The sequence below is a fragment of the Eubalaena glacialis genome, chromosome 10 (assembly GCF_028564815.1).
Source record: "Eubalaena glacialis isolate mEubGla1 chromosome 10, mEubGla1.1.hap2.+ XY, whole genome shotgun sequence".
In the NCBI taxonomy this organism is placed as follows: domain Eukaryota; kingdom Metazoa; phylum Chordata; class Mammalia; order Artiodactyla; family Balaenidae; genus Eubalaena; species Eubalaena glacialis.
Window position 1 is genome coordinate 74,600,345 of NC_083725.1, and position 24,692 is coordinate 74,625,036.

General features: G+C 40.4%; 2 protein-coding genes across 6 annotated transcripts in view; one reads left to right on the forward strand and one right to left on the reverse strand.

Moving 5' to 3' along the window:
* DENND2B (DENN domain containing 2B) overlaps positions 1-15,679 on the reverse strand; it is a 171,320-nt gene extending 155,641 nt beyond the window's left edge. For 2 of the 3 annotated variants that reach the window (XM_061201421.1, XM_061201422.1), the window contains exon 1: positions 15,645-15,679. The gene's annotated coding sequence lies outside the window, so the exon portion shown is untranslated. The remainder of the gene's footprint in view (positions 1-15,644) is intronic. The other variant, XM_061201423.1, reaches the window with a different exon arrangement.
* Positions 15,680-16,509: 830 nt separating this feature from the next.
* AKIP1 (A-kinase interacting protein 1) lies at positions 16,510-24,680 on the forward strand. 3 transcript variants are annotated; one of them, XM_061201427.1, is made up of 6 exons: positions 16,510-16,604; positions 16,817-17,044; positions 17,524-17,604; positions 19,908-20,012; positions 21,356-21,427; positions 24,244-24,680. In XM_061201427.1, the coding sequence occupies exons 2-6, from the start codon at positions 16,823-16,825 to the stop codon at positions 24,385-24,387; spliced, it is 624 nt and encodes a 207-aa protein (XP_061057410.1). In that variant the 5' UTR covers positions 16,510-16,604; positions 16,817-16,822; the 3' UTR covers positions 24,388-24,680. The 3 variants fall into 3 exon arrangements, with proteins under 3 accessions (XP_061057410.1, XP_061057409.1, XP_061057411.1); XM_061201426.1 differs by lacking the exon at positions 16,510-16,604 and having other exon boundaries at positions 16,614-17,044; XM_061201428.1 differs by lacking the exons at positions 16,510-16,604; positions 21,356-21,427 and having other exon boundaries at positions 16,614-17,044.
* Positions 24,681-24,692: the final 12 nt, after the last annotated feature.

Sequence of the window (24,692 nt, forward strand, 5' to 3'; positions counted from 1 at the left end):
GATATAATTAACATATGTTTTGGGTTATTAATAAAGATCTTAAGAACCTATCCTTTAAGATACAAATTAATTTTGTCAAGATAATAAATCTCCTTTGGATTTCAGTGATTATTACTTTCTTAAGTGTTTTAACTGGGATTTTAACATAAAATTACAAATAAGTTATTAATTTGTTAAAGTATTTAAGGGATAATGGAACTGAACTACTTCACTTATCTCCTTTTTCATAGTAGAATCTATTTTCCTTGCCTGAATAGTGCCTTTCACTCTCCCCTTCCAAAGTACATGAAAGATATAGCACCTAAGAGCAAGGTTCTTTTTCTATAATCAGCTTACAAAAAGGTTCAGTCAGACCTAAGTTCATTTCTTTTCTTGTTTTATAATGTTGTTTGGGGTTTTATTCCAAATACCAGGCTATTTAGTATTTATTTAAAGAAAGTATTAGGATAGCTTGACTGATGATGCTGGGCGGGCTGGACCTGACAGAGAATAAGATGAGATGCCAGGTGCTCATTAGATGGATTAGAGACAAGAACAGGCTCAGAAAGGCTGGCTTAGTCAGCCTTATATCTAAGAAATATCTCTACATTAAAGAATGACTTGGGCTTCCCTGGTGGCGCAGTGGTTGAGAATCTGCCTGCCAATGCAGGGGACACGGGTTCGAGCCCTGGTCTGGGAAGATCCCACAAGCCGCGGAGCAACTGGGCCCGTGAGCCACAATTACTGAGCCTGCGCGTCTGGAGCCTGTGCTCTGCAACAAGGGAGGCCGCGACAGTGAGAGGCCCGCGCACTGCAATGAAGAGTGGCCCCCGCTTGCCACAACTAGAGAAAGCCCTCGCACAGAAACGAAGACCCAACACAGCCATAAATAAATAAAAAAAAAAAAAAAAAAAGAATGACTTGCCCTTGTCACTAAGTTCACTGAATTTTGCCCAACAAGCATCCCCGAAATAAGAATTATAAGAATGTAATATCTTCTAGTCCATATTACTTGCAAAAAAAGAATCTATAATAAATAAGAAAAAATGATTATATAAATATAGCTATTTATTCATTATTTATTCACTCAACAAGTGTTTATTAAACATCTGCAATAAACTGATTTTGATCACGGGGACTAAAAGAGAAATAAACTGTACAAGCAAGTTTATAATCTAGTGAGGAAGGTAAATATATATAAACAACTAGTCAGAATAAAATAAGTGGTATAAAAGAGACAATGAGGAGGAAATATAGAAATTTGCAGAAGTAGTAGAGATTCTTACTGAGAAATGAGGGAGAGAGGGCTGGAACTGAACCTTAAATGATTGTTAGAATTTCCATTTCAATAAATAGAAAAGAAGGGGAGATAATTCAAAACCAAAGGAATTGCCTGAGCTGTGAAATAGTAGCTTTAGGAACAATGACCGGTCCTCATTTGACTACAGTAACACAGACTAAAAATGTAGATTCAGTGGAAAACAGTTTGGCAGTTCCTCAGAAAGTTAAACACAGAATTACCATAGGACCCAGCAATTCCACTCCTAGGTATACAACCCAAAGATTAAAAACAGATGTTCAAATTAATACTTGTACACGAATGTTCACAGCAGCACTATTCACAATAACCAAAAGGTAGAAATAACCCAACTGTCCATCAACAGATGAATGGACAAACAAAATGTAGTATATTCATATAATGGAATATTATTTGGCCACAGAAAGGAATGAGGTATTAATACATGCTACAATGTGGATGAACATTCAAAACACCATATAAGTGAAAGAAGCCAGACGCAAAGGTCACTATATTGTATGATTTCTCTGAACTATCCAAAACAGGTAAATGTACAGAGACAGAAAGAAAACTAGTGGTTGCCGGGGGCCAGGGTGAGGGAGAAATGGGTATAAGGACTCCTTTGGGGGTGATGAAAATGTTTTGGAACTAGACAGAAGTGATGGTTGCACAACACTGTGAATGTAATTAATGCCACTGAATTGCACATTTTAAAATGATTAACTTTTATGTTGTATGAATTCCACCTCAATTTTTTTTTTAAATGGTAGATTAAAGGTCGGTGGTACGTACTACTAGTGCTTACTGATATTCTTCCCAGTCCCCAGAAGTTTATATCATCCAGTCACCCTACAGTTAGGCAGGGCCATGGGGCTGTTTTAGCAAACAGGCTGTGAGCAGAAGCAACATGTCACTTCCTGGCCAAAGTACTGAAGAATGGGTAAGAGACGCCATGCCTCTCTTCCCTGCAAAGCCCTGTGAGACAATGGAGAAGACTGTGTCCCTGAATAAATGAGGGTCTCCCTATTGGCCCACGCTGGACATGTCGTATGAGTAAGAAATATGCTTTTGCTATCTTAAGTCACTGAAATTTTAGGGGTTGTTACTGCAGTGTAAACTAATCCTACTCTGACTAATATAGGGTCAGATCCAGGAAGACCATGAGAACAATATTAAGAAATTTTAATCTTATTCTGAAGGGCGTAGAGAGACAATATTTTTGAGGAGAAAAGTGACATGATGTGCACTTGAGGAAAATCATTCGGGATGCAATGTGCTGAGTAAAGTAGGAACAAAAGCAGTCCTCAACCTCTGGTGCACATCAGAAATCATCTGAGGAGAACTATAGTCATCTTCTAATTTCTTTATATTTCTATAAAGAATAAAACATTTGTCCTCTGGGGAAAAAAATCATCTGAGGAGCTTTTCAAAATGCAATGCTCTGGTCCAGGGTGTCTCTAGATATTCTGAACCAGAATCTCTAGCGGTAGGGTCTAGGCACCTATAATTGAAAAAAACACTATGGGAAATTCTAGACTACAGGTTAGAGTCAAGGAGGAGATGTCTAGTCCTAAAATGACCAAGTTTACGTGTTTAGTGATTTCAAGTAAACAGTATAATAAAATAACTATTTTCTTGACAAATGGAATGATAAATGTTTAGGGAGTTTCTGTTAAAATACTAAGTTACTGAAAGGTTACTCACATTAACATTTGTATATTGCTACTAAGAGCTGGATAAAGAATGTTCATTCGGTATGCAGGGATTTAAGCATTCAGGGCTTTTTGTTTAGTTTAGTTTTGGTTTGATTTTTCTTTTTAAAACCATGCCACAATGCCAAATCTTACATTTTTTTCTTTTTCCTGTTGAACTGATGCTACATTAAGATATAGGCACAAACATCTCCTAAGTGTTTTAAATCCATCCAATTGTTTGAGAAGGCATACGTGCTGGGCCAAAGAAGCCAAAACATTAGAGCTAGGAATTTTGATGAAGATAATAATTGCTTACAGACCAGCTTGTTTTAACTTGCTGAACAAAGAACACAATTTTATACCACATTTTCATCACAGGATTTTTCTCTGCATAATCACTACTATACATAATGAGCACTTTGAAAAGGGAGATTATTTACAGGTTAAAGAGTAAGGAAGTTATCAATTAGATTCCATCATCTTCAAAATTTCACTTACTCAAACTTTACATTAATTAAAAAAACTTTTTTTGCTGGCCTAAGCACTGTTTTGAATCTTTACAACCCATTTGTTTAGTGTGCACAGCAAAAATCTAGGAACAAAGACACTGTTAATTTCCAGTTAATTTCCCTGAATGGTTCTATAGCCTTGGATAGGTCAGTAATTTCTTTGTGTCTTAGTTCATTTCTAGGACATTCCTATATAGCAATACAGTTCCATCTTTCTCACATCTGAAAGCTGTATTCAGGCTCTGTGCCTATGTCAGGAGTTATGCCCCCACTCCTTCTCCCATTCAGTTACTTCCATCACTTGCAGACCCCATAATTCAATATCCAACCAATATTTATTAAGGGCTTAATCCAGGACAGGCAATGCAGTCAGGGTGGGGATGAGTTCAGTCCACAAAGAACAGTGATGCTAGTTTCCTGACTAATAGAATGGATGTCTCAGTCATTTTGCTTGTTTCATCCTGATTCTGGATTTCCTATTCTTTACTTCCTCTGGAATATATAGCTGGAAGTCCTGAAAATCAAGGTAGTATAAATTCTCAGTATCGGGTTAAGGCAGTCACTCGGTGATCAGACGGTTATAGGGCCACACAGTCCAGAAGTCAATATGGTTTCAAGACACAGATTAAGAAGTCATGGAAGGAACCAAAGCCACCAATTCACAAGACCAAGAAAACTCTTTGTTTGTGGTACCAGTGGTGACCCGAGGCTTGCTCAATCTTTTTGCCCTTACAACTCCAGCCTCTAAGGCAGAACTCTGTGGACCTCAGCAAGCTATGTTGATTTCTGATTCCCTTAAAGCAGGGAGCCATTCATCTCAGCACCTAAGCCTTCAGTATTAGTGTGCAAAAGCAGGGTCATGACTTCCAACTAAGTCTGAAATCTTGTAAATGACAGAGAGAAAGGAGGGTGGGAAGTGAGAGACCTATGTTGTCCAGATGTATACGGGGTCAGATTCTAATGGTAGACCTTAAGTTTGAGACTCCAGACCCTGGACATGTGCTCATTATTCCCCATCTACCCACGCCACTGGTGTTTGTATGTCGATCTCTTATACTCTTTGTCTTTGATCTGTTGCTTGCCCTGAGCCTTGCCATTCAGAGGCTATCTGATTCTGATCCATGGCCTTGTTCTGATCTTGGATCATGGATATGCCCAATCTCAAACACTTATCTGGCTCTGGATCCCTAGCCCAGGCCTGATCACAAACTTTATTCTCTTGCCACCTATGCTCATGCCACTTATTTCAGTCTCACCACAGCTTCTTGTCCTCCTTCCCCATCCATTGTTGCTTATAGTTTGGGGCTGGCTAGAATTTTAGAATCCTTTCTAGCTCATTCTGGCAGGACAAAGGAGGTAAGTAATATTAGTTTATTTAACAACGGTGTACAGAGAAGACCTAAATTTGCTCACATTTAACTGTAGTATGCACGTCACGTAATTATACCTTTCTGTATCTCAAATTTCTCTTTAAATTAATACATTTGCCATCACATTCCCTCAAAGGTATATTTGTACTTAATTAAAATAACATGTATTCTGAGGTTATAATAAAGCTATCTATAATATGCTCCTGCATTCCTAACTGTAAAATGAGTATTAAGAACATTTAGAAACAAATTGGCTCCCTAAAAGGAATAAAAATTTTGAGTAATTTATTTTAAATATAGTATAGCCCACTTTACAAAATATTTCTGAAACGTTACATGAAAAGAAAAATATTATAAATGAATTAAGTAGAACATATTCTTCAGAAGAAACTCAATGGTGGGTTCTTTTTCTTAGTGAGGATAGATTTTGGAAATGTTATCAGTTGTCCCATAATTTAATAAGTTTTACATATTCAGATATAATTGCATTGAGTTTTCTGAAAGAGATTTATCTTAACAATCTTAGGGGAAAGGAATATTCTAAGTACATTTTATTGGGTTAACTCTGTTAAAGGCTTTGATTTTCCTAGGAGGGAATTACTAAAACAGATGCATTTTTCTTTTAAAGGCACAAGAATTCTCATTGTGCTAGTATAAAGAGTAGATTCTAAAGTGTTATATAAAGTATGCTTCTAAAATTTAAAAGAGTTAAAGGAGATTCCTCATCTCAATTCCTAGGAGATGCTGTATCTGGAAAGGGTAAACAGAAGCAAATAGTTTCCTGAAATTGTGCCAAGGCTACATGTCAACTGCCTGGCAGGAAATGCTTTTGGAGGGCCTAGATAAACAGACTATCATCTTTTTTTGGAAAAATCTTCTTCTTTGACTTCTTACAAAGCAAATGTACTGAGTCTAACTAGCATCATGAACACAATAAGCAGAAAAGGGCACAGAGGATTTTTAAATGATGGTATCTTTAGAATCTCTGACAAGTGATCTGTCCTTCACTTTTAACACACATGGACCTCACTGCTCAACAAGCGTATACTCAGTACATGGTTGTTGAAATTTGGTGGTAAATTAAATCTTATCTTTCTATTAATTTTCATCATGATTTTGGTGAAGCTTTATCTTACGAGAAATTTTCATTTAGCAGCAGCTCTAAATATTTTAGCATTATACAATGATAAGATTTTCTTGCATTTATAAATTTATTTATTTTTATTTTCGGCTGCATTGTGTCTTTGTTGCTGTGCGCAGGCTTTCTCTAGTTGTAGCGAGCGGTGGCTACTCTTGGTTGCGGTGCGCGGGCTTCTCATTGCAGTGCCTTCTCTTGTTGCGGAGCACGGGCTCTAGGCGCGCGGACTTCAGTAGTTGTGGCTCGCAGGCTCTAGAGCGCAGGCTCAGTAGTTGTGGCCCACGGGCTTAGTTGCTCCGCGGCATGTGGGATCTTCCCAGACCAGGGCTTGAACCCGTGTCCCCTGCATTGGCAGGCGGATTCTTAACCACTGCACCACCAAGGAAGCCCTTTCTTGCATTTATATAGCAATTAATTTTTCAAAATATTTTACATCCATTATCTTAATTTTTGTTTTAACATTTTATTTTACAAGTGCTAGCATTGACGCTAAGCTAGCATCTAACTAACATCTCGTGAGATGTCAGTACAAAAATTAAATCAAAGATTAAGTTAGAGGACCAGACCTAACCTATTTGTCTGAAATATTTTCTAGTACACTTCCTTCTGTCCCCACTATGTACCAGATAATGGATCCAAAAATCCTACTGTCATATCTACTAAAATAAACCTTTGACCTCACCTCACTTTCTTAAACTGCAAAAAGCATGATGAGGATCTAGGTGTTGACTCAGAACACCTACTATCAGCTAGAGAAATCTCCTGCCTTGCATACAGCCTAGTCAGCTTTTTTGTACCTCCTCTCTCCACCAGCCTACCTGTTCTATTCTGCTACAATCCCATCATCCATCTTCTCTTCCCCTTTTCTCACACTGAAAGCATCCTATGCCCCACTCATCTTATGCCGAATCTTACCCAGTCCACAACCCAGAGCAAAATTTCCCTGGCCCAAGTAACAAAGTAATATGAAATGTGGCATACCTCTCTACCTGCCTGCCTTATCCTGTAGTCAGGGCGCCTCAGATAACAATTTTAGCCACTGCAACTATGAGGTCCTTCTCCATATTCCACAGCCACCAGCCATTACTTCCAATATCCACCCAATCTGCTCCTTCCCTCCCAAACAGAACATCTTTGCCTTAGTTACTATTGGGCCTCATGGGAAAAAACAAAACAAAACAAAACTTTATGTGTAGACTATTTTATGCACTCTCCACAAAATGCGAAGGGGATGGTATGTGACTGGAAAAAAGAGTCACAAAACTGAAAGATACAAATATTTGAGTGTAAATAGTACATTTTAAATGATATAGTCACCCTATTATTTCTTTAAAATCTTAATTTATTTCTATTATTTCTTAAAATAGGGTATACCTATAATTATAATTAGGTAAACTTAGTGCAGACCAGGAAATATAAGTAAAGTTTTCTCTAGGACTGGTATAAAACTAACCCTAGAAATTTGGTGTCCTGCTCCACTTGTTAGAGCTTCCGGGAATGGAAATACATCCAAACCTCAATACAGAACAGAGGCTTAATAAATGACCACTGAACAAATACAGAAATATTGATGGAAAGAATAAACATAAATTTCATCCTAAAGAATATGTAAAAGTAAATCTTAAGAGAGTTAAGAGTTATTAGGAGTTTGGGATTAACATGAACACACTACTACGTACAAAATAGATAACTGGGACTTCCCTGGTGGCTCAGTGGATAAGACTCCACACTTCCAATGCAGGGGGCCCGGGTTCGATCCCTGGTCAGGGAACCAGATCCCACATGCATGCCGCAACTCAGAGTTCTCATGCCACAACTAAGGAGCCCCCGTGACGCGACTAAGGAGCCTACCTGCCACAACTAGGAGCTGGTGCAACCAAATAAATAAATAACTATATTTTTTAAAAATAGATAACCAACAAGGACCTACTATATAGCACAGGGAACTATACTTAATATTTTGTAATAACCTATAAGGGAAAAGAATCTCAAAAAAAATAGATATATATGTATGTATAACTGAATCACTTTGCTGTATATCTGAAACTAACACAACATTGTAAATCAACTATACTTCAATTAAAAAAAGAGAGAGGGTTAAAAGAGTTATATTTTAAAAGGTTAGGAGGGGCTTCCCTGGTGGCGCAGTGGTTGAGAATCTGCCTGCTAATGCAGGGCACACGGGTTCGAGCCCTGGTCTGGGAAGATACCACATGCCGCGGAGCAACTAGGCCCGTGAGCCACAACTACTGAGCCTGCGCGTCTGGAGCCTGTGCTCCGCAACAAGAGAGGCCGCGATAGTGAGAGGCCCGTGCACCGCGATGAAGAGTAGCCCCCGCTTGCCACAACTAGAGAAAGCCCTCGCACAGAAACGAAGACCCAACACAGCCAAAAATAAATAAATAAATAAATTTTTTAAAAAAAGGTTAGGAGGGTTACAAAATTGGAAGGGAACAGGAAGATCAATATATTAATTTTTAAAAAGCAGCTGGGTCTGTGAAGATATACTGTGTCAGTTTTTAGGACACTAAAACTCCACATTGGCATGTATTTTTCATTTGCCCCAAATGCAAAGAACATTTCCCTTTCATGGGATTTTTTCCATGATGCATTTTTTTTCTGGAATCATACCTAGATTTCCAGCCTGGTGCAGGCACCTCTCAAGGTCCCCAAACTGGAAGTAACCTCTGCCACTCTCAACTCCCCAGACATTGTTCTATGCTACTTATCAAGTTCCACTGTACATCACGGTTACTCAGTCCTCATGTTTACATAGTACGTACCTCCACTCTTAGATTATAAACTTCTCAAAAACAATGACTCTCTTACTCATTTCTTCTTCTCACAGCAAACTGTAAATGTCTATTCAATGTATTTAGAAAGGGCTTACAATTCTTTAAATTACTGTTATCAACATTCATCCAATAAAAGACTAGAACATAAAAAAAAAAAAAAAAACCCTCCACATTGGGAACACTTCCAGAATTCTGGACTGAGGAGATTGACAAATCATCTATCCAAAAAGCCACATTAAAATTATATAAAATTATCAAAACAATCATTTCAAGATTTTGGGGAGGGGGGAATTAACCAGAGGTACACAACAAATTGAAAAGCATTATTTAAAAGAACAACAACAACCGAACCTCTGTTAAGAAAAGTAGGGATCTGGGGCATCAGAGGCTGTTCTCATTCCCTATTCCCTACCCCCAACTCCGACATGATGATTCTATGAGGACAGGACAAGCCATGAAAACCAGCAGCTCTGCTGCTTGGAGGGTGATGGCTTAATTTGGTATCCAGAGTATTGTCGGAAACAAATGATCTTAGAAAATAAGTGGTAAACGATCACGGAAAATTAATATTACAGCTGGCTGAGACTGCAGTACTGGTTGGGGCAAGCAATAGAGCAGCCAGAAATTTAAGTGAGACCAGAGAACCTTATCAAGGTCTACTACTACTAAATTTAAGTAGTGGACCTTGATAAGCTCTCACATATCCTTGGTGGTCTGGAAGGTGTGCCCATGTCCAAGGTTATGCACCGGCTGAATGTGAGGCCTTGCATATACAGAAAATAAAAGTCACAGCAGACTTGACTGAACTTTAAATGTGTTGCTCAAGTCATACACAGATACTCAGCAAAGGGTAAAGCCAAACTAGGCTCAAGATATTTAAGTACAACCTGTTACCAATCGTTAGCTGACCACTAAACTATGCTGACACTCCCTAGGAAGTCAGGCTTAAAAATAAAAACAAGAATTAAAAGAAAAAAAAAACTGAGGAGACACATCAGTGGCCACACATTGCAGGGGAAACAGACTCTACAGACTTAGTCCAGGCAAGTTACCAAACAACAAACAAACAACAGTAGCAGCAACAACCCCTGGGGAGGGGGCAGATCAGAATCGAGAGCTGCTATATTATCTAAAACAGAGGTCAGCAAACTATAGCCCATGGCCCAATTATGGCCCATTGCCTGTTTTTTTTTACATAAAGGTTTTTTTGGAAGACATCTATGCTCATTCATTTACATATTGCCTATGTCTGCTTTCCCACTACAATAGCAGAGTTAGTTAGTTACAACAGAGACCACATAGCTTGCAAAGCCTAAAATATTTACTGTATGGTCCTTTATAGAAAACATTTGTTGGTCCCTTATCTAAAATGTTCAGTTTTCAACAAAAAATTATGAGACATACAAATAAATAGGAAAGGGAGGCCTATATACAGAAAGAGGACACACTTAATAGAAACTGGCTCTGAGGGGGCCTAAATGTTAGACTTAACAAAGATTTCAAGGCAGCTGTTATAAATATGTTCAAAGAACTGAAAAAATAAACAAGTTTTTAAATTGAAGTATGACAATAACTCAATAGAGAATATCAATCAAAAGATAGAGATTATAAAACAAAACAAATGCCAGAGTTGAAAAGCACAGTAACTGAAATGAATATTCACCAAGGGATTCAACAGCAGATTTGAGATTGCAGAAAAAAAGAATTTGTGACCTTGAAGATATATCAATAGAGATTATCCAATCTAAAGAAAAGAAAGGAAAAACGATGAAGAAAAGTAAACACATACTAACATATGTGTAAGGGGAGCCCCAGAAGGAGGAGAGAGAGAGAGAAGGGCAGGAAAAAAAGGCCCAAAACTTCCCAAATTTGAGGAGAAACAATCTACACATTCAAGAAGTGCAATGAACTCCAAGTGCAATGAACACAAGAATCCACAAAAAACCTACTAGTACTAGCAAATGAATTCAGCAAGGTCACAGGACACAATATCAATATGTAAAAATCAACTATATTTCTATATACTAGTACATAATCTGCAAATAAAATCAGGAAAACAATTCTATTCCCAATGACATAAAAAATTAAGTATTTAATACATTTGTTAAAAGAAGTGCAAGAGTACAGTAATAGCTATACAACATTGCTGAGAAAAACTAAAAAAAAAAAACTGAAATACACAGATGTTCCATTTTCATGAATTCAAAAACCTAATGTTGTTAAGATTACAATTCTTCCTAAATTGATCTATAGATTCAGTACAATCTCTATCAAAATCCTAATAATCATTATGCATAAGCTGAGAAGCTGAATTTAAATTTTATGGAAATACAAATGACCTAGAATACCAAAACAATTTTGAAAATTAAGAACATAGTCGATGGATTCATAGCTGCCAATTTCCAAACTTACTAGAAAGCTATAATAATCAAGACAGTGTGATACTGACATAAGGACAAACACAGATCAATGGAACAGAATTAAAAATCCAAAACCTGAGCCTTATAGTTCATTTGTTAAATAATTGATATTTAACAAAAGTGCCAAAGCAATTTAATGAGAAAAGGATAGTCTTTTCAACAAATGGTACTAAGATAATTGGACATCTGCACGTAAAGAGAAGAATAAAGACCCTTACCTCATAACACATACAAATGAATGCAAAATGGCATAAACCTAAATGTAAAAACTAAAATATAAAGCTTTTAGAAGAAAACATAGGGAAAAAATTTTCATGACCTTGGGTTAGGCAAAGATATATTTAGATATGACACCAAAAATATTGTACAATCCATAAAAGAAAAAAATTAATAAGTTGGACTTCCTCAAAATTTAAGATGTTTGTGCTTCAAAAGACACTATTATGAAAATGAAAGCCATGACACAGACTGGGAGAAAATACTTATAAATCATACAACTGATAAAGAATTCTTGCTAAAAATAAGAACTCTTACAACTCAATTTTTTTAAAAAGACAATTTAAAAATGGAGCAGAAGATTTGAATAGACATTTCATGAAAGAAGAAATAGGAATGGCTAATAACCGCAAGAAAACATGTTCAACATCATTAGCCATTAAGGAAATGCAAATTAAAATCACAATGAGATAGTACTTCACACCCATTAGAATGACTATAATCAAAAAGACAATAACAGGGACTACCCTGGTGGTCCAGTGGTTAAGAATCTGCCTTCCAAAGCAAGGAACACGGGTTCAATCCCTGGTTGGGGAACTAAGATCCCACATGCCATGGGGCAACTAAGCCCATGCGCCGCAACTACTGAGCCCACGCACCGCAACTACTGAGCCCGTGCGTTCTGGAGCCCAGCGTCACAACTAGAGAGCCCACACACTGCAACTACTGAGGCTGCACTCCACAAGTAGAGAGCCTGCAAGCCGCAACTACTGAACCACGTACTGCAACGAGAGATTCTGCGTGCCGCAACTAAGACCCGACGCAGACAAATTAAAAAAAAAAAAAAAAGACAATAACAAGCACTGAGGAGGATGTAGAAAAATTGGAACCTTCATACATTGCTTGTGGAAATGTAAAATGGCACAGCCACTCTGGAAAACAGTTTGGCAGTCTCTTAAAACGTTAAACATAAATTTACTGTAGCACCCAGCAATTTAACTCCTAAGTATCTCCCCAAGAGAAATGAAAACCTGTATCCACACAAAGTCTTATACCCAATCTTTCATAGCAGCCTTATTCGTAACAGCCCCAAGCTGGAAACAACTGGTAAATGGATAAACAAAATGTAGTATATTAATATAGCAATGCAATATTATTCAGCCATAAAAAGGAATGAAGTACTGATACATGCTACAATATGGATGAACCTCAAAAACATCATGCTAAGTGAAAGAAGCCAGACAAAAAGGTCACATATTGTATGATTCATTTATAGGAACTGGACAGAAAAGGCAAATTTATAGAAATGGCAAGCAGAATAGTGTTCGCCTGGGTCTAGGGGTGGGAGCTAAGACTGACTGCATATGGTGGGCACTAGGGTTCTTTTTTAGGTCATGAAAATGTTCCAAGACTGGATTGTGATGATGATTGCATAATTCCATAAATTAACTAAAATGTACTGAATTGTATACTTCGATCAGGTGAATTTTATACGTAAATTATGCCTCAAAGTAGTTTTTAAAAAACTACATGGATTCCAACTATTTATATCTTCCAAAATTACTATTCCTTTAATCTCTGATAGTTTTTAAAATGACAAAACTTTTCACTAATCATTCCTGCTCTGCAACCAATTTTTTAACTTCCAGTCAATTTTTAACTTTTTGTGAAAGCTAATTCTCAGAAGTTGGATTCATTTTCTTTAATCTATATAATTGAGATGACAATTTTGATGAGTTTCTTTCATTCCCCAATAACCCAATGAGTTGATGTAATCAGGCAAAATGAATGATCTGACGACTCACTCGGTCATGATCTAATGACTGTAATACTACTTTACAAAGCTATAATGATTCTAAAGCTCTCTAAGTCTGCTGAAGAAATAAAAATACCACCTGTCAGATAAAATGATTTATACATTCTTTGGTATGTGCAGCATAAATCATTGTCTAACTGGCATGACACCCACTTTTGCATCCTACGTTTTTAACCCTTTTTTGCACCCTCCACATAGAGAAAAAGAATTTACACTGCTCTTCACTAGATTTGCTTTTGTCCTCAAAAAGTCCCAAATATGGCATCAATCTCTTTCCTCAGATCTCAGGAATAGAGGCTTCCTCCAGTCATCTATTCCCCCAAACATAACCTAGGCAAATAACTTCTATGTGTTTTCTGTAATGAATTTACCCTTATGAAGAGAGAAATCATGGAAGACTTATACCAATGGTTTCTTTCTCCATCAATGATCAGGTACATTCCTGATTATATGCCCTCCCTCTATTTGTTGGTCCATTTCTAAGTCTCTACCAGTGGCTTTCAGGAGTACCTGGCTTGGGCTGTGTTTGATTCACAAGGACCCTGATGGCAGGTCATGTTCCATCATTTTTTTCCATCCAATTTTAAAAAAGAGAAAAAGGATTCTCTCAATCTGTGGCATACAGTACAAACGTTGAAATTATTTTTAAATATATATATATACATATACATATTTATAAACATAAAGACAAACACAAAGATTTAATTTCATGTCAGTCTTCAGGCTTCAGTTTCATTCCAAGCAACTTCTTTCCCATATATTTCTAAATGTTAAATTCTGGGAAAATTAGTTACAACTGAATATTCATTGAATTCATTAAAGTGTATGTAGGTGGTTTTTTTTAAGAAGCCAATTCTTATCTGGCCTAAAAGGAATCTATTTAAATTAAAACTTCAATCAGTAAATTCAACAAATATCTATTGAACACCTACTGCTCAACAGTCCCTGGATACTTAGGGACAAATAAGGAACAGTTTCCACATTCAAGAAGTTTATAAGCTGATAGGAGAGAATGAACCAGAACTACATATAATTTAAATCAGATTGGGATAAGTACCACAATATTAAAAAAAAAAAAAAGCCATGAAAACATAGGTTGTACCTGGGAATCATGGAAGATTTCAAAAAGTTCCCTTGACAAAAAGATAATGCTTCAACTGGAATGGAATTGGGAGTGGAGAGTAGTAACAGAATCCTGGGGAAGAGAGTCAAGTGGGGTGCAGTATAGATGTAGTCTCAGATGAGTGAGGGCATATTGGGAGACAAGGCTGAAGTCTGATGAAGATAACAATACTAGCTAATATTTATTGAGCATTTACTATGTGCCAAGTACTATTTAAAGCACTTTACATATATTAACTTATTTGATCCTCACAACTACCCTATGAGGAATGTACTGTTATTATTCCCATTTTATAGATGGCAAAACTGAGGTATAGAAGAGTTAAGTAGTCTGCTCATGGTTACACAGACACAGATAACAGTTTTGGAGCCAGGATCTTGAAATCCATAAATAATAAAAGAAGAACAAATTCTATCTCACCCCTAACTACATTCATTATAAGAGCAATTAACAGGTATCTTAACTACCCCTTCCCCCATTAACTCCTAGGCCATCCTTCAAGGCCCAGCTCAAATGTTTCCTTCCTACAAAACCTTTCTTGATCCCCCAGCTGAACAATATATATTTCTCCTCTAAGCTTCGTAGCACTTATCTGGATCAATCTTACAGCAAACAGCTTATGAACAAAATCTTAATATTTCATTCCTAGCATTACAGATTTTATGTGCATCATTCCCTCTTTTAAGTTCTCCTTTATACTTTGTATTCTCCACCACTCCTAGGACAGTGCCTGGCACGTAATGGTAGCTATATCTATGGAGCACTTATTTTTGGCAAGGCATTGTGCTGAGTATTTTACAGGAATTCTCTCACAAAATCCTTACAGCAACCCTATTCATGCATTCAGTCGCTATTTTCAGTCCCTTCTGTGGCAGATAAAATACTAGATGCCTCTTAAACTCAGTAAACAAGGCAGATATGGTCCATGTCCTCAAGAAGCTCACAGTCTATGGAGATTGGTACTATTGGTATCCTCTAGAATAGAGATGAGGAAAAGTGAGGCTCAAAGAAGTTAATTTGTTTGCCCAGAATCACACAGCAAAAAAGTGGCAGAGTCTGAATTCAAACTCAGCTCTCCAGACTGGATATTTGGGACCCTGTGCATATAACCACTATGTTCTAGAGGAGGCACCAGATAAACACTTACTGAAGGAAAAGTTTTAGAAAACTCCTACAATGAAAACTATCCCGAGGATAATGAAGACTTCCATTCAATTTCGCTCTGAGAGGAAAGCAGGAAATGAGCAACAGTGCAGATGAAGGTTGTAGTAGTATCCTCATACACACCTGATAGCTCAGAACTGCTAATCAAGCCATCTGCTGAGGAGGCCTGCTCAGCACTGAGGATTTCCTCGTGTCCCTTAAAGTGGTCTCTCCTGAGCAACAAGGCTTCGCTGCGCGCCAGGATGGTGTAGCGAAGTCACTAATTCACGAGACCCTGTATCTCCTACCAGACAACCGGTGGCGTGGAATGGAAGGTAAAGACGCACGACTCCTTATTTAAACGTGGGGCAACTATTCTTGAAAGGTGAACCCCCGCCCCCGAGAGAAGCGGCCTCCAAAAAAAGGTGTGAGTCTATACTTCTCACAGAAGGAGTGAGGAAACAACCACGAGGGGATTACGAGAGACCCTACACACAACGCAGGCACCCCTGGCCCTGTGGGCCGGACATCCCACAGCCCACAGCCTGCTGGCCAGACAGACTCCCTTCTCCAAACGCCACTGTGGCAGCCGCACTGTTTGGCCTATCCTAGTCATCGCCCCAAACAAAAGAGGTTTTACAGTAGCGATATCCCGAAATATAGACCAGGCATTACTAGGCGCCTGGAGGCACGCGTCTTACTCCCCACAATTTCTTAGCCCAACAGACCACCTGACTTTACAACAGGTTCTCCGCGTTAAGCGGCGGAGACGACGTCTAAGGGCCAGCTCCTGGCCCAGGGGCTCCTGCGACAGCGTGGACAGACAGCCTCCGCCACTGGGTCGACTCCGGCTCCCGCGACCCGCCAGCCGGCAGGCCCCGCCCCGCCCCCTACGCTCCGGCAGTTAGCCCGACAACCCGCTCACAGGAGCGGCGGCCGGGACACAGTAGGCTTGCTCTGTGCGGGCCGCGCGCTTCACCGCCCCCGCCACGCCCCTCGACCCCTCACCGCCAATGGCCTGCTGCGCCGGCGCAGGATGCTCCAGGCCCAGCCCCCCCTTCGACGACCGGGCGCTGAGCGCATGCGCCTTGAGAGGCCGGCTGGGTGAGGGCTTCCTAGCGAGGGAGGGGGAGACGGAAATGGAGGGGCTCCGCGCACGCCTTCGCCCCTGACACCGAGCCCGCTGGAGAGCGCGTTGGGCGGAGCCGGGGGCGGCGGTCGCCGGGGAGATCGAGGCCCTGGGTCCGACCCCGAGCTGGAGCGGGGTCGCGGAGGCCCGCTAACCCGCCGGTGTTTGTGTGTATGTGCCCTCGCAGGGAGACATGGAGAACTGTTTGGCGGCCGCGGCGCTGAACGGGGTGGACCGACGTTCCCTGCAACGCTCGGCTAGGCTGGGTCAAGAAGTGCTGGAGCGGGCCAAAAGGAGGGCGGTGGACTGGCATTCGGTGGAGCTTCCCAAAGGCAGCGTGAGGGTCATTTCCCGGGAGCGGCCCTACAGAGAGAGAGGGCCGGCAGCCGGCCCCCATCGCCTTCTCCCAGGAGAGGTGAGGGCGCCAGTGCTGCGGGACCAGCCCATTCATTCGCTCAGCAGCGGCTTGCTGAGAACCAGGGCACGCCACACAGCAGCACCCGAGGGATCCTGTCCTTGGCGGAAGCTGTTAAATATCAGGCCAGTGAACCGGAAAGCCTTTTGAAAACTCTTGACATTTGACAGATTCCTATTGGCTAGCTTTAGGATACCGCTAGAGACCGCTAGTGCTCGGCCCTGGTTGGTTACTTTTTACAACAATTCTTACAGGCTATCATTTGATATTAGAGGAAAGCCAACAAACCTGTCTTTGTCCTGGAAAAATTGCATGTCTGTGTATTCCTTTTAGAGTTGGAATTCTTTCTCAGTAAGAGCCTTTTACTGACAAACTTGCAGAGGCCTTTCAAAAAGTAAAAAGGAAGGTATTCCCAAAATGACTTCCTTCTCCAGTAGGGAATACAGATCTCACCTGTGACTTGCCGTTTATTCAAATAGAGAGAAGAAAGACACCCAACCCTCAGTGCTTCCTTCAGAACAATGGCTGAATTCATGGACTATACTTCAAGTCAGTGTGGGGTAAGTTGGTGTAAGCCAGAGTCATGCCCCTGATCTGCCTGCTGTGGAATTTAGGGAGAATCTGGAGACTGCCTGTTCACCCTGCCCTGCCTTCGTGGGCAGGTTGTAATCAGCCAAGGATTTAAACCAGATGATAAATCCAGGTTAGAATTCATTCAACAAATATTGAATGCCTAACTTTAACTGTTATGAGGATACAGCAATGCACAAGCCAGAAAAGATCTGCCCTCATTATTGTTTCGGGGGGCAGGGCTTATTTGCTGAATTCCAAAACAAGTCCGAATATTAGGGGTTTTTAAAACTTTGAACTGAAATTTTTTTTTAAATCAGTAAGATCATTCTAAACTGGAACCGAGCCTCTCTGTTTTCAAAGCAAAAACTGAAACAAAATCCCTCCATTAGATCTTAATCTCTGTTCCAAGTCCCTGGTAAGGTAGTGTGCTTTTTTGTGTGTGTGTGTGGCCACACAGCATGTGGGATCCTAGTTCCCCAACCAGCTTGCACCCCCTGCATTGGAAGCACGGAGTCTTAACCACTGGCCACCAGGGAAGTCCCCCTGGTAATGTAGTTTTTAAGTATGCCCCTTTGGGTCCATATCACTTGTTGGCCACAGAGGTGGTTATGTGGCACAGATGCAGTGCCCTCATCAGAGGTAGTGTGGCTTAATGGCAGGAGCAGCCTCCCAGGAATCAGACCTGTGTTCTGCCACTTCCTGGCTATAATGCCTTAGGCTAGTTAGTCTCTCTCAGCCTTACCTTCCCACATGGTAAAATGACGATGTTTCAAGTCCTTTCCAGCCCTTATAGTCTGTTTCTTTGGTTTCCACTGAGAGATGAACACCAGAAAATTGTCATAAACTGTAGCACAGGGGACTTATGTGAGATTTTTGGTCCCATTCATTGAAGTGGGTGAACAAAGGTTTTAAAGGCCCTCTTCTCAAAACCATACACTAAGGTCGTCTTTAAGTATTTTGAGGGAATGTTGAAGGCAGGCAGCCAACATTCAAGAAAATCACCTGCATGGAAGGTACTCTTCTGTCTTCTAGGAATTAAAACAGACTCTGTGGTCTCTTCCAGCCTTAACATTTTATGATTCCTACGTGGTTGTAAGGGTGCTTGGTCTGCACAGCAGAAGGAAGAGAATACCTTGTTTCTGTCCTGCTTGTCAATTTCATAATGAATATTAAGATTCAAAAAATCTCTAATATTTCTACATCTTTTTTAAAATCCTTGTGACTCCAAGAATAGGATTCCAACCAGTGAGATACGGTTCAGAGAGTATTTTTATGTTCTTATTTTGTTAAATGGTTTTAGAAAAATCCATAACTTTGGCTCTACTATAAAGTGATCAAGTTAAACACTTTGGTTCATGGTTCAGTAAAAGGAATAATATTTGTCTTTGGTTTGAGGTTTAGCAAATTGGTGTTCTTCATTTTGGTTTTCAGTTCATGCTTTAGTTCAAATCTCCATTAAGGAATGGAGGCTCAGAACCCCTCAGCTTTCTAGAAATAGAATTAAGAACAGTGTTCTGAGTTTGCTTTCAAAATTTTGAAGCATCCCCTAAATTACATCATTAGAGTCATGCCCTGACGTGCTTTCCCCAGCTTCTCATTCTTTTGGTCTCTTGCCTTAAACATTTCCCCACCCTTTGTTCAAAACAAGCAGGCTTATGTTGTCCTCATCATTAGTCACAATCAGGGGCAAGTCTAAGGTTAACTTTGAGGGGGAGGAAGGAAGTAGACAAGAAAAAAACTGCATTCTGATCCTTTGGATTATTTTTGCTTAAATCGGAGTCTTCTCCCTCCCCTCCTCTGCATAGGGAGAATGGCTGCATAGCTGTTGGGTTTATGTTACATTTCCTGTTGTATTTCTAAATCTCAAGGAGATGCACCTCTCTCTTCTCTTGTCCTTGTCTGAGACTTAGTAAACACAGACCTGTTTGTCAGAACTTGTCATGAGAGGAGATGAAAGGGCTTGTGTATTTGACCTCGGGGTGAGGATGTTGTGAAAATTATTTAACCTGGCAGAGAGCATGGTCCTACCCAGCTTGAGTTGCCAGAGTTCTTGCCCTACAGAGGCAGCAGATGGCAGCAAAGTAAGGCCAAGTGCAGTTTCCTTCTCTGCAGCCACTTTACATGGGCTAAGATTTGTTATATGACTTCAGAGGCCTCTCAAGAGGGCAGGTAATTTACCTTTGCTCTCTTGCCTCCCTCCTTAACCATACTTTGCCCAAGTAACAAGGAGTTTTTTGAAAATTTGACCAATCTATTTGGTTACCCAACATCTTTCACATTACTTCTCTAGAAATATTATTCATCTGTGCCAGAGGAAGGAGGGGCAACCCATGTCTATCGTTATCACAGAGGGAAGTCGAAGCTGCACTTATGCTCAGACACTGGGAATGGTCAGGTATGTATCCTTAGCTGTGCTGTGCTGTGCCCTCAGCTTCCCAAGATAGGAGGCCCTACATCTTGGAGCTCCTGCTGGATTGTATTATTGGATGCCTGGGTGACTCAGCATTACAGCGCTCAATGGAAATGTATCGCCTCCCAGCCTTAGAGAACTTACAGCAATGAACATGAAATAGGAGTTTTTGTCCAAAATATGAGATTGATGCCATTGTCGGATCTTCAGTTGAACCTGCATTCCTGGGCCAAGGGATTCGTGGACAGGCTTAACGAAAAGCGCTTCAAATATCCTCTTCTACATCTAGGGATATGAAAGAGATTTTTAATAATCACATATTTCACTCTAAGGTAGTGATAAGTATCATGTCTTTGGTAATTTTAAAAAAGGAAATGCAAGGAGGGGGTTTCTTTTAACAAAATGCTTTTCCTAAAGATAACAATTACAGGCCTGTCACTGCAAATTACCTGTATTTTACCACATGTCACTCTGGGAAGCCAAAGACTCTACTTGTTGAACTGATTCAACAGGAGTCCTTTGTTATTGTTTCTGGGGAGAGTAGGGGTTTTTTTGCTTTTGTTTTTCTTTTTAAGCTCCCCTGGTTGTACTCAAAGATAGCAAACTTAAGTTCAGAGTCTAATCCACAGGTTGGATTCCTGACTTCTCTGGCCTGTGGGTTTAGGGAAGGGATGGGAGAGTGGCCGCAGGGATGTGAGCCATTCTGTTTCCCTGGCCTGGGGTACAAGGGGTAGCACCAGAGCCTGGATCCTGGGCTTCCTCTTCTGGCCTGGGCTAGGCCCTCTTAAGAGTGCTTGACCCTAAGGGAGTTACATGTGGACAAGAGTCATTCGTATCCTTCCCATCCCTTCCTATAAAACGTAAATTGGTGCCTCTAAGGGAAATTGACTTTCTCAGGTCAGCCTCTTCCCCTCTAGTACTCCCACTGCTGGGAGAACCTTGGAAGAGAATTCTATTTTCTGAAAGCCTGTTAAATGTCAATCATTTTTGCACTTTAGATCTTCCTTACAGTGTAGTATCCCAAAGCTATGGACTAGGAAGCCAAGGCTTAGAGAAATTAATCTGTCCCTCTCAGTAAATGACAGAGATAGGATTCAAACTCAGGTCTATCTGAGTCCAAAGCCCATGTAAGGATAAAAGGTAATCATGGTAAACATCTGACTAAAAATACTTCACAGAATTCACTAAAAGCCTTAAGAACTTAGGTGACAACTTGGAAAACACTGACAGAACAATTGTTAGTTCCTAATTAAGTAGGAAAAATTTTCTCTCTACCATCCAGAAGTCAAAGTTTGGGCCCTAATCAATGTTTCTACCTCACTCTTCAGAGAAAAGACACCCCCCTTGGTGTCGGAGGCATCCATCAGGCATCAGAGTGTGCACTAGAGGCATCCCAGCCTGTGAGTACAGAACTTCTAGGGTACTGGGCTCCACCACCACTGCAATTCCATGAACTGATCTGGTTACTATAGGGTTCTTTGTACTGGATCTATAGTATTTTTAAGTTGGGATATTTTTACCCTTGGGGACAGTGTACAACATTTTAGTTCAGTGTAAAATTATGTTTTCTTGGTATCCTTCCTTCACTTGAAATTTCAGGGATACTCTTTGTGCCTGAACTCATAGTTGTGGTTGGAAAGAATGCAAAGTATTCATATCTCCATTCCTACAGCTCAGCTGGGCTGGCACTGGGTCCTGTTGGAATTCCACCATCTGTTCAAGCAGCAGGAGGGGCCTGACCCTCCTGCTTACAAAGTGAAAACCATTGCTGAAATTCTGAAACGTATACATTTGGTTAGATCGGGTTCCAAAACATTTGAAGGGATTTGTTCCTATTTTCGGCAAATGTTTCTCTGTGAAAACATACAGTGATGCTTTTAGGATAAAATACTCATTAGTTCATGAACCCAGGGAATCTTTTGGAACTTGGAAGGGCTGGAATTCTGAGGAATGGAACTCTGGTGTGTTGCTGCAATAGTTTGCTTAATTTTTGTTTGTATACAGTGTGCTACTAGCCAGGATTCAGAATATACTAGAGTTAGTAGCAACTAAGACTATTCTGCTTTTAGTACAAGTTGTTAGGCTTAGATGCCTCCAATACTTACTGTATTTTGGTAATGCTAATCTTCCTGATGTTCACAGTGTTGGAATCACAGATGCCAATCTTGCCCCTTTTATGCAGACAAATGAAGCATCTTTGGCTTTCTGCAATTCTGATATAGCTGTATTTTCTGAAACCTCCTTTTGTTTATTTTCATAGTTGATGACCAATAAATAGTTGTGGCGTTGTCATACACATTCACGTCAGTTAAATGATGATAAGCCTCCAATTTTGCAGTAACTGGGCATGAAAGGATATAGCATAAAGCAGCTTCGGAAAACCTTGGCTTCAAATCTATTTGCAAGATGGAAAGAGAGGAAGTTTCATAAAAGTATAAATATTATCATTTATTCCTCCTAGCAGAATTTACTGGCCAGTAGTTTGGTCCACCTGCCCCCCGCCCCCAGGGGTGGTGTAGAAATGACAGCTTCTGCCTGTGGCTCCTTCTGAGCATTGAGTAAGCATTGTAGCGGTCTCCCAGTTGTGGGATAGGCGCTTTGGCTCTTAATTACAGGCTCTTTTCTGGTTTGTGACTTTGCTCTTTGGCCATTTGAGCTGAGACCCTTCCTCTGCCTGCACATCTGCCATGACCACTTCCCAGCCAGGCATGAAGTCTGTCCTTGGAGGATGGCTTATGCTCAGCTCAGCTCTAAACATAAATCTTTCCATTAACTCCAGCTTCCAGTGTTTTGCAGTATCAATCTTCTTTGACTTACGTCCCGATAAACCCATTGTAAGTTGAAAATATCATAAATTGAAAGTGCATTTATTTTTTTTATTTTTAAATTTTTATTTATTTTTGGCTGCATTGGGTCTTCGTTGCTGCGCGTGGGCTTTCTCTAGTTGCGGCGAGCGGGGGCTACTCTTTGTTGCGGTTGCGTGGGCTTCTTATTGTGGTGGCTTCTCTTGTTGCAGAGCACGGGCTCTAGGCACTCGGGCTCAGTAGTTGTGGCTCGCGGGCTCTAGAGCGCAGGCTCAGTAGTTGTGGTGCACGGGCTTAGTTGCTCCGAGGCATGTGGGATCTTCCTGGACCAGGGATCGAACCCGTGTCCCCCACACTGGCAGGCGGATTCTTAACCACTGCACCACCAGGGAAGTCTGAAAGCGCATTTAATACACCTAAACTACTGAACGTCATAGCTTAGCCTAGCCTACCTTAAACGTGCTCAGAACACTTACATACCCTGCAGTTGGGCAAAATCATCTGACACAAAACATACTTTATAATAAAGTTTTGAATAGTTCATGTATTGATAATTTATTGAATGCTGTACTGAAAGTGAAAAACAGACTGGTTGTATGGGTGCAGGATGGTTATAAGTGTATCAGTTGTTTACCCTCGTGATCCTCGTGGCTGACTGGGAGATCGCTCACTGCCGCTGCCCAGCATCATGAGAGAGTATTGTGCTGCACATCGCCAGCCCGGGAAAAGATCAGAATTCAAAATTTGAAGTACGGTTTCTACTGAATGCGTATCACTTTCACACTGTCATAAAATCGAAAAACCGTAAGTCTGACCATTGTAAGTCAGGGACCATCTGTATAGGAGAACCGGTCTCCAAGGGAGGGCTTTAGCCAGCCAGCTGACTTTCTGCATGACAAAGTGGAATCTACTCATAGTGTTCTCAGCTTTAGGTGAAAAGAAATGTTTCATCCTCCTAATAATGAATTTAGCAAAACACAGTTAAAAAGAATACTTCTCATTATCCCACAGCGCCTTGCCATTACTGCTGATCTGTGATAACAAGTGCCACTGCCTGCTTTTGAGCCCCAAAGCAATCGTCATTAGCCTTTCCCTCTACCTGATTCTTAACCTTTCTACTCCAACCAGAGTGTTCCTTTTATGATCCTTCATGTTCCTATAACAATTTAGTGTTTTCACATACATGCTTATTTGTGAGCTAATTTTAGAAATAAGGAAACAAGCATAAGGAGAGGCTGAGACTGGCCTAAATGGCAGTCCTATTACGTTGCCTAGCCAAGCCTTGAAAGCAGGACCTCCATCTACCACGTTAGTACCTCACTCCATCACACACAGAGGGAGCCGGGTGGAGGTGCCCTGACGGCACTGGGACATAAAATCTCTAAACTGCTAATATCCACTTTTCCTTCCAGGCTGAGGACATCTCTAAGGACCTCTACATAGAAGTATATCCAGGGACCTATTCCGTCACTGTGGGTGTAAATGACTTGACCAAGAAGACTCACGTGGTAGCAGTTGATTCAGGACAAAGTGTGGACTTGGTCTTCCTCATATGATGTTGACCATCACAGACATCACCTTTTTTTTGTTTGTTTTTTAAGTATCAAGAAGAATAAAGCTACCATATGTCCTCTTAAAATTTACACATTAATCCTGCTTTTAATGCTGACTGTAGAGGGTCAGCCTTCCTAGGAACTGGAGTTTGTCTCTTTCAGTGCCTATTTTAACTTGAAAGTCCCCTCACCCTCTTCTGCCTGAAGTAATAATGTAATGATGCTGTCTGAATAGTTTTTACTGCTTGCTTTCCAAGTAAAGGTTAATTATGATAATAAAGTAAGAAATTTGGAAATGAAGAGAATTC